This window comes from Panthera pardus, unplaced genomic scaffold, assembly GCF_024362965.1.
Source record: "Panthera pardus isolate Hobbes unplaced genomic scaffold, ASM2436296v1 HiC_scaffold_27, whole genome shotgun sequence".
NCBI classification, from domain to species: Eukaryota; Metazoa; Chordata; class Mammalia; order Carnivora; family Felidae; genus Panthera; species Panthera pardus.
In genome coordinates this window covers 18427794-18437007 of record NW_026526843.1, presented here as the reverse complement: position 1 = coordinate 18437007, position 9214 = coordinate 18427794, and the positions used below count along the sequence as shown (strand labels likewise).

The 9214-nt window shown below is 54.4% G+C and overlaps 1 protein-coding gene across 5 annotated transcripts in view; it reads right to left on the bottom strand.

Moving 5' to 3' along the window:
- Positions 1-4547: 4547 nt before the first annotated feature.
- MAMLD1 (mastermind like domain containing 1) overlaps positions 4548-9214 on the bottom strand; it is a 123457-nt gene continuing 118790 nt past the window's right edge. For 4 of the 5 annotated variants that reach the window (XM_019435763.2, XM_019435765.2, XM_019435762.2 and 1 more), the window contains 2 exons: positions 7794-7878; positions 4548-6800 (listed from right to left, as the gene is read on the bottom strand). In XM_019435763.2, coding sequence (XP_019291308.2) covers positions 5701-6800; positions 7794-7878 — 1185 coding nt within the window. In that variant the 3' untranslated portion in view covers positions 4548-5700. The remainder of the gene's footprint in view (positions 6801-7793; positions 7879-9214) is intronic. The other variant, XM_053892002.1, reaches the window with a different exon arrangement.

Sequence of the window (9214 nt, the reverse complement as noted above, 5' to 3'; positions counted from 1 at the left end):
CCCGTGTATGCTTCTATTTCCTTTCTTCTGGCTCATCTGTCTTGCCCTGTGTCAAGGGCCACATTGGAAGAGAGAGAGAGAGAGCTAGAGAGAAACAGTTAATTATATACAGTTGAACCATGAACAACACAGAGGCTGGGGGGCCAATCCCCTATGCAGTTGAAAATTCCACGTATAGCTTTTGATTTCCTCAAAACTTAATTACTATTAGCCTACTGTTGACTAGAGCCTTACTGATAACGTCAGTAGTCGGTGAACACATATTTTATATGTATTATATACTATATTCTTACCATAAAGTAAGCTAGAGAAAAGAAAACGTTATTAAGAAAATCATAGGCAAGAGAAAAAAGATTTACAGTACTGTTAGTGTATTTATTGACAAAAATCTGCATATGAGTGCCCCCACATAGTTCAAAGTCATGTTGTTCAAGGGTCAAATATGTAGATAATGTTTAATTTTATGTGTCACCTTGACAGGGCCATGAGCTTCCCAGATTAAACCTTGTTTCTGGGTATGTCTGTGAGGGTGTTTCTGGATGAGATCAAAATTTCAAACAGTGGACTCAGCAAGCAGATGGCCCTCCCCAGCGTGGGTGGGCCTCTTCCAATCTAGTGACGAGCTGAACAGAGCAAAAGACAGAGGAAGGTGGAATTAGCCCCTCTTTTCCCCTGCCCCGCTCCTTAAGCTGGGACACTTCATTTCATCTTCTCCTGAGTTAAGACTGGGATTTACACAAATGGCTCCCCTGATTTTAGGCCTTCAGGCTCAGACTGAACTACAGCCCTGGGTGTGTGGAGTCTCCAGTCCGTGGATGGCAGACCGTGGGACTTCTCAGCCTCCAGAATCGTGTGACCTGATTCCTCATAATAAATCTCAATCTCTCTCTCTCTCTCTCTCTCTCTCTATATATATATATATATATACACACACACATATATATTTATGCCTATATATCTACAGATATCTCTATATATGTATATATATCTATAGATATAGATGTCTCCATCTTATTAGTTCTGTTTCTTTCTTTGGAAAACCCTGACTCACTCTCTCTCTCTCTCTCACTCACACACACACATACAGACACACACCACACGTATAGCTCCCACGGGTTCTGTTCTCTGCTATAACCCCGATGGATATCCCCCCCCCCCCCAACATACCCAGTTGACTCCATGAGGCAGGGGACCATGTCTGTCCCCGTCCCTGTGCATGGCACCAGCATGCTTGTTGAATCGCTGAATGGCTACACAGTAGAGAAGCCAACAGTACATGCTTCTTCAGAACCCCATGTCCACTGGCAGATCCCCTGGGCTGAACAGCAAGTGAGAGATGGTACCTTATCTAGGGATCTTGACCCTGGGGCCTCCAGTGGCTTGAACCTGCTCTAGTGAAGGAGGGAGGCCTTAGGTTGTCACAAAGCTACCTGGGGACTTGTAGCATTTCCCCTGGGGTTGGCCCCAGAGTTGGGAGGGGTGTGATAGGAGAGAGTGTGGAGGCTGTGACTGTGGTTCTTTCTGCAGCACTGTGGGAAGGCCTTCAGGTAGCTGCCTGTAAGCTCCTCAGGAACCATGGGCAGTGGATGCCTTGGGTCTTGCAGCCCCCCTCAAGGAAGGACTTGCTCAGGCCACGGGCGTATGAGGGACTCAGACCAAGGCTGCTTTCTGAAGCAGATGAGGGAGAACTGTCTTCTCAGGACTCATCTGAGGCCTCTAAGCTCTTTCACTCTTTCTTCAAGGGGCCTAGAGGGTTTCGGCTCAATGTGCCACCCAGTCCAGAAGCATTCCCTTGGGGATTGAAACTTAGACCCTGGCCCAGATGCACCATACTCTTCTTGACCAGGCCGTCAAGATGCTGAGATGCTGAGATGCTGGGATGAGGAATCAGGTCACACAGGCTCAGAAACCTATTTGTCTGCCCAGGAGAAGGGAGGCAGAGGAGGAAGGAGCAGTGTCTCCTTATAGAGGGGTGGGTGAGAACACACCTCAGAGCAGGACAGGGTCAGCCTGCAGGCCAGAGGGGATGAAGAATCCAGGGGCCTGTGGCTCCTAGGAGCCAAGGGGCAATGTTTTTCTAGAAGGAAGGAGAGTGTAGTGCTACTGAAGGGGCAAATCCACTGAGGACTGAAAAGCTTGCATTGGAATTAAGGCCAGGAAGAAGCCATACTCTGAGCAGTGTACTTAGGGGAGAGATGGGGGACTGGAGCTAGGTTGCTCTGGGTTGAAGAGTGAGTGGGAGGGTGGCAGGGAGCTAGGGTGGCAGCTGGTTGCACTGTGGTACTTAGGGTCATTTGAACACGGGTAGGTTGGAAGCCCTTGGGAAGAATCCAGCAGAGGAGAGGCTGAATGCACCAAAGAGAGGGGAGCTAAGCAGTGGCAGAATGGTGGGAGCTGGCACTCCCCGAGATCAGAGGGAAAGGGCTGCTGGGGGGCAGGGAGACCATGCTGGGGTCTGGTGGCAGGCATCGCTCAGGGAGCTGTCAGTGCTGTGGTCCATGCTGGCTCAGCTTTGAGGTCACGTCTGGCTGGGGTTGGAAGTGGGCCCTCTAGGACTGGAAAATGGAACCAGCTCAGCGGGCCAAGCTCAGCTTTTCTTTGGGGGTTTGGAGGCCAGCAGAGTGGGGACAGCTGTGGTCCCCAGAGCCCTCTGGAAGGCTGAGGAGGCCTGACTGGGAGTGCTGGACTGGAGGATCTATGGGGATTCAGCTCCCCAACTGACTGGCTGTGAGCAGCATTCACTGGGCAGGTGGGTCCAACACAGAATCAGGAAGGGCACCTGGTCCAAATCCGGATACCCTGGGGCCATTGGAGAGAGGGAACAGGAGAGCTGGGCCCAAGTGCCCTGGCATGGGCCTGACGTGAAGCAGGGGACTGCCTGGGGCCTGGCACCCTGGGGCATTTGGGGTAACACTGGGAGCCCCCATGAGGATGGTTCCTGGGGACGTACTGCCTGTGAGAGGCAGAGGGAGCAGGGACAAAGAGTGTGACAGGGAGTGAGGACAGGAGCTTGTGAGAGACACATACATTACCCAGACCTACAAGGAACGCTCCGCAAGAAGCAGAAGGGGCCTCTGTGAGCCAGTGGGCCAAGAGCAGGGCTTTTGAGTCAAGGCTGTTTTTAGCACCCGTCTGACCGGCAGGCTGGGGAGGTCAGCTTCCATCCCTGCCCGTCTTTACTTAGTCACAGCAATCAAGAATGGTGGGTGGGGGCGTCCTCTTGGAGCACTTCAGGCTCTATTGGACAGGACAGGCCTGCCTCAGTGTTCCAGCCTCCCTCGGCCCCCAGAGTGTGCCATTATCCTGGAACATTCTGTACCTCCAGGATAGGATATAAAAGTCTCCCAGCCAGTTTGGAGGGTAGATGTGATGTATTCAGTTTCTGCAACGATCTACAAATGATCACAAGCAGTGCTTCGGCTCTGCTCTCAGAGCTCACGGCAGGGGCGTCCTGGCTAGCTTCCTCGCTGCCTCTGCGGAGGCGTGCTTTCGTGTGCACCCCCTGCCACCTCCTGGGAGAGGCACAGGTCCCAGCCCTCCGAGTAAGGTTCTCTTCCGAATGAGGCCCGACCGTAAGCCAAATTCCTATTAAGCTCTGTGGAAGCCACTTTTTTGCTGTGAGGGGGTGGCTCGAGCATGGAGTGACAGCAGTCCCTGCTGTTTCTGTGCAGTTTAAATCGGAAACAACCAGCCGCCAAGCCGCGTGCCACAAATGCCAGCGGGGAGGGGGTAGGAGGGGACCGGAGCGGGAGGGGGCCGGGCGGGGGGGGTGGTGGTGGTGGCGGGCTGGGTCGGCAGGTGCTGACCGCGAGGGCCGCTCCGGGCCTCCAGGGGGCGGGGCTCCGGAAGGGGTGGAGCTCGGCGGGGGGTGGGACCGCGGGGCAAAGCTGTGGTAGTAACTTCCCGTCCACAGCGGTCCCGACCCTGAAGCCAAGTTCTGCGCCCCGTCGCCCCCCGCCCCCGCCCCCGGGCGCGCTGAGCTGCTCCCGCCCCACACTCCGGAGGAACAGTGTTGGATTTAGCCTAGGCTTTGGGGGAGGAGGTGGAGGGGAGGCGGGAAGGCCCTCCTCTCCCGGGTTGTCTTTGTGAAGTGACAGGACTTCTCTCCCGTGCAGCAGACTGCCTCAGCGCACCCCCCCCCCCGACCCCAACTCGCCGCCCTACATGGGTGTCCCTTAAGTGGGAAGAATACAGATCTTTAATTGGGTCTGTCACCCTCTCAGGGGTGAGAGGATAGTGGTGCAGAGGGTCTACATTGGCAGTGGGAGTCTCCCCCTGCCCCTTGCCCCCTGCCCCCAGTGCACTTGGTTCAGTGGCCTCGGCTTCCTTCTCTGGAAAATGAAGGGCTACAGTGAAAAATAACGTGCTTCCGTGCTGTGATGCAGACTGATGGCAGAGGCAAACTTTTTACCCCTCGCCCCTCGGGGCAGGGCCTGCCCGGTGCACAAGGCATGTGTAGACTCTGAAAGAACCAAAGACACCAACAGGCTTAGCTGCCATGGCTTTGTAAGTACTGAATGCTCCCTTGAAAATTGAAAACATAGAGGCACTTTTCTCCTGGCTGTTTATTACAGAACAAAGAAAAAACACACTGGCTTGAAACAGACGCCAGATTTCAAATGTAAAGGCAAAATAGGAGGTGGCAATTAAAATGTGATTACACAGAGTCTGGACACTGAGAAAAAGTTTACAGAACACGTGTGGGTTTTCTATAACAGACACTTAAATATACATGACAATAATTGCAGATAAAAACCATCAAAGACAAACCCCAAATCAACTATTAATGTTTACAGACTACCCCCCCCCCCCACCCAACCACAGACCATACATGAAAACAAATACTGAAAGGCTTTAAACCAGGTACATCTGATCCCCACCCTGCAAGGTGCCACTGGAGAAGCGTGAACCTGGGGGTTTCTCTGTCTGAATGATAAACGGAGAACACTCTAGATCCTCAAGGTGGACAGCGCAGCCAGTGTTCAGCTCACAGGCTCTCTTTTCACCCCTCCCAAATCTACAGAACTCTTAGCCTCCTGGCAAATTTCCTCTTCGGGGCACTTGTAAAGCTTCTGCTGTAATATGCGCATCAGAAAAGAGCCAGGGGAGACCCAACAGGTTTGCGAAAGAGTTTAAGAGTTTAAGAATCACACAAGACGATATAATTTTTAGTGAAAATGGCAATAAATGGCCAAGGGGTTTCTACTTGGCATTTGTCAGTTTGTACAATGCCTCTTGGTCACATCCACACCTGCCATTACATCAAAACCATAAGCAACAACCACCTGGCTTCTAAGGTAGTGCTGGGGCTTAACAACCAGCTTAACAAGGTAGCGCTGGGGCAAAGAACACAGCCTGCATATTTGCAACAATGTATAGAAAACACAAACAATGCATAATAAACACAACTCTACTGAAACAAAAGCCGTCACTTTATTTACAAAGTCACAAAATGAAGTATAAATACTTCTGTCATTAACGTTTACGAAAACCATTTACAAAATTTTCAAATATGTACAGGTAGCTTGAAAAATCACCAGCTTTCCATTTTGTCACAGGTAGAGACAGGGATGAGCACAGGCTGATGCCACTCAAAGTGTGATGAGGAAACAACTGTGTGGCTGTGGGGGTGGCTGTGAATTTGCTATGGGTCCACGCCACTGCCTAAAGTGGTGGCAGCGCGGGGTTTTCCACGGGCACTTAAAGCCCCCCCGCGCTCTGGGCGGCAGCATCGTGGGCGGCGGCGTGCTCTTCCAAAATGTCGTCGATGAGCCTCAGGTCGCACACCCAGCCTTCCTCTGGGCTTGCGCTGGGGCCCTTCAACAGAGCTTCGATGAAATCCGCCTCACTACAGTCAGGCGGTGAGATCAGACCATTTAGTTGGGGCTGGGGCTGGGGCAGAAAGTCATAGGGTGGCAGCTCAGGGGGGTTGCCCATTCTGGGGAATGGACCTGGGGACTGGCTGGCAGCGACGGCAGAGGCGGCGGCGGCGGCGGCGGCGGCAGCCATGTAGCTTGGCGGCTCGATGCCCTGTATGGGACTCATGGGACCAAAGCTGGCCATTCCTTGCTGGAGGGATTTGGTGGCATTGAGCGCAGGCACGGGACCCTGCACCGGGCTCTGGCCGAGGCTCTGGTTGCCCAGCGGGCTGAAGCTGGGGTCAACCAGAGCCGCACTCACTTTATGGCCCGGCCTGCCTCCTGGGGTCACCTGATTGGGGGGCGCAATTGCCTGATGCGGTGGAAATGTCGGGGCTACCATGGGAACTCTTGCGGGCGCCTTGGTGAAGATGGAGTTGCTATCAAAATGCTGCTGGATGCTATTATCTACACGGCTCAAGGCCGGTTCCCTTGAGACCGCTGTGGTCACAGCTGCCGCCGCCGCCCATGCAGCATTGTTGAACACTGCGGGCATTCTTGGCACACAGGGCTGTCTGAGCTGGTGGGGGCTCGGGGGCTGGCTACTCAGGGGCCTGGGACAGAACCCAGGCAGGGGCACTCTTGAGGGAGTGGCCTTGGGAATCTGCAGACGACGACAGACAGAACCGAGGCTACTTAGGGGGTTCTGGCCCAGGCGCACGGGTACGGGAAACAGGGGGCCAGAGTTGAAAATTCCTTGCTGCTTGCCCGGAGTCGGTGAGATCACGCCCATGCCTTCATGGCTCTGGTGCCTGGTGGGTGGGATCATTCCTGGACTCAGATTGTTCTGAAGGAGCCCAGCTCTGGGTGGCATCATAGGCTGGTTGGATGGGGGGCTTGCGTCAGTCTGGTTACACTTGGACGTGACTTGTTCTTGGACGGCTACAGAAAGGGAGAAGTGGCGGTCAGTTCCACAGTCACCTTCAACTTGGGCTGCAGCTGCCGCTGGGGAGCTACTGGCCCGGCACTGATTTCTTGCTTTCTGCACTCAGCTCCTCAACTCTTCTCAACTCCCCTTCTTCCTCCACCCTCAGCTCTCCCCACGCACACACCGACATACGATCCCACTGGACTGAAAATGCCAGCTTCTCGGTCTGTCTTTTCAGGTAGATCGTAAGCTCCACAAGGCCAGGGTCCAGGTCTGGTTTTATACTCAGCACTCCGTACACAGGCGTGGCCCTTCACACGCCTTGACAGTGGTCCACCCCTTGCCTCTGGCCTTCCTGGAACTTGTCTGTCCTGTCACTGCAGCTGAAGTATGGCCTGACATGCTACTCCAGCTTGGGCAGGGAGGACATTCGGCTGGTGTCAGGCCCAAAGGAACAGGGGTTTTTGCTGGAGAATGGAGGCAGCGCTGGGCTAAAACCAGGTGAGGGCATTCTTGGCCCAGCCCAGTGTCACTCCGCTGGCTGCTAAGTATTGTTTCACACCCATCTCCCCAGCTAGTGTGAAAGTTCCACGAAGTGGAGACCATGCCTGGCTTTTTTGTTAAGGACTGTATCCGCGGCCAATAAATGTTGAGCCCATTCAGAGCTGCCGAGGTAGGGAAGGGACCCCTGCTATGTGTGCAGGCTCTGGGAACCCCCGCCACAGACTCTTTGAGGAAGAGTGTCCTCAACCCCTGTCCCACTGCCCACACCTGAGGGATGGCTCAGGAATGATTAGAGTGGAAGGTCACTCCAGCAGTGGCTGGGGTGGTGGTGGTTGGGGGGCAGGGACAGCTGCATGCTAGTTAACTGAGTTGCAGACCTCCCCTTTCTCCCTCAGGAGTTTCAGAAACACTGACAGTAACAGCTTACTCTGGAGTGAATTGTTCCCCCTCCCCCGCCCCCCACTCCGCCTGCCCCTTTGGGAACAATGACCTTAACTGCTTACCTTGAAACTGACTCATCTGTTGGGCAATATATGCACTCCGCTGTTCAGGGGTCATTGCCATAAGACCTGATCTCTGCTTCTCTTGCTAAACAGAAGATGAAAAAGATGTGTTAGATAGCGGCTACCAAGAAACTCGGCCTTGGGGTTGCTGCATGGGGGCCCAGGACTTGGCTTTGGTGTAGCAGAAAGCATGAGTGAACACATCAACACACACTTGCATGCATGCCCCACCCTCCCGCGCAAAACTCCACAGGTATAAACAAAAGTAGGATTCTGCACCTGGGTTAAAAAATCAACTGTGACAGCATAGGATGGGGGCGGGAGAGACAGAGCTTAACAGCAACAGCACACAGAAAAAAGATTCAGGCATTTTGGATGTCCTTCTGCTCAGGATGGGCCAGCAGTGAGATGTGGTCACCAAAAGAGCAAATGTAACATTACGCTGCATTAATAGAAGCAGAGTATGTAGAAGGAGGGAGGTGACAGTCCTACACTCCTCTGCCTTGGCCAGACCATGTCTACAGTGCTGACAACAGTCTTGGCAGGCCAGCCTCAAGGAGACCTAGACGAACTGGCTATATTCTGAGGACACTAAGCGATAGGGGTAGGGCTCGGACCCGGAACCACGCAGACAAGGAATGGCTAAGCAAACCAGGGACGCCGTGGCTGGGGCAGAGCAGACTCTGGGCTATGTGGTGGTGGGTACCCCGCTTCTGCAGGGCTGTCACGGGGAAAGGGCTCAGGCTCCTTCTGGGTGGTCCTGGCATGAACGGCAGGATGATCACATGGTCAGATAAATGCATTGTCTGCCACCCAGAGTAGCCACTTACTGCCAACTTCCCGTCATTCTCCTGCCTGGCTGTAGGATGGGTAATTGGGACAAGCTTCCTGTCTCCCTCTCAGGGGACGGCTGGTGGGCTGGGACAGGAGCCGAGCTTCAGGGCCGCAGTCTCAGCACTGAGTCTCAGTGGCCCAAGGAGACAGCAGAGAACCGGATGAGGGGCCGGGGGCACGACTTACCCGGAGACCCTCAGCCATTTGGTTCCAGGTGGTGACTGGGACCCAGATCTCGCCCACTGCCCTCTCTCTCCCCTTCTCGGGAAGCCTGCTCCACAGTGTGCTGGCAACCAAGGCAGCTCCCACCCCTTAGCCCATGTTTTGAGCTGCAACCCCCCTCCCCAGATGCCAGAGGACTTGACCTACAACATGGGCTGCCCAGCGGGGCCTGCTTTTCTGCACCCAGTGGGGCTGGCGCTTGGGAGAGTGCTGGGCTCCCAGCCTGGCGGCAGAGGACAGACACAAGGCACTGGGCAGACCATGCCAGAAGCGATTTCACCATCCTGCAGTTAGCCTGCTTCCTGTCTGGGCTCTTGTCCTCCTCCACCGGGGCAGCTGGATGTGGGCGGTGGGGCGCCGCTCCT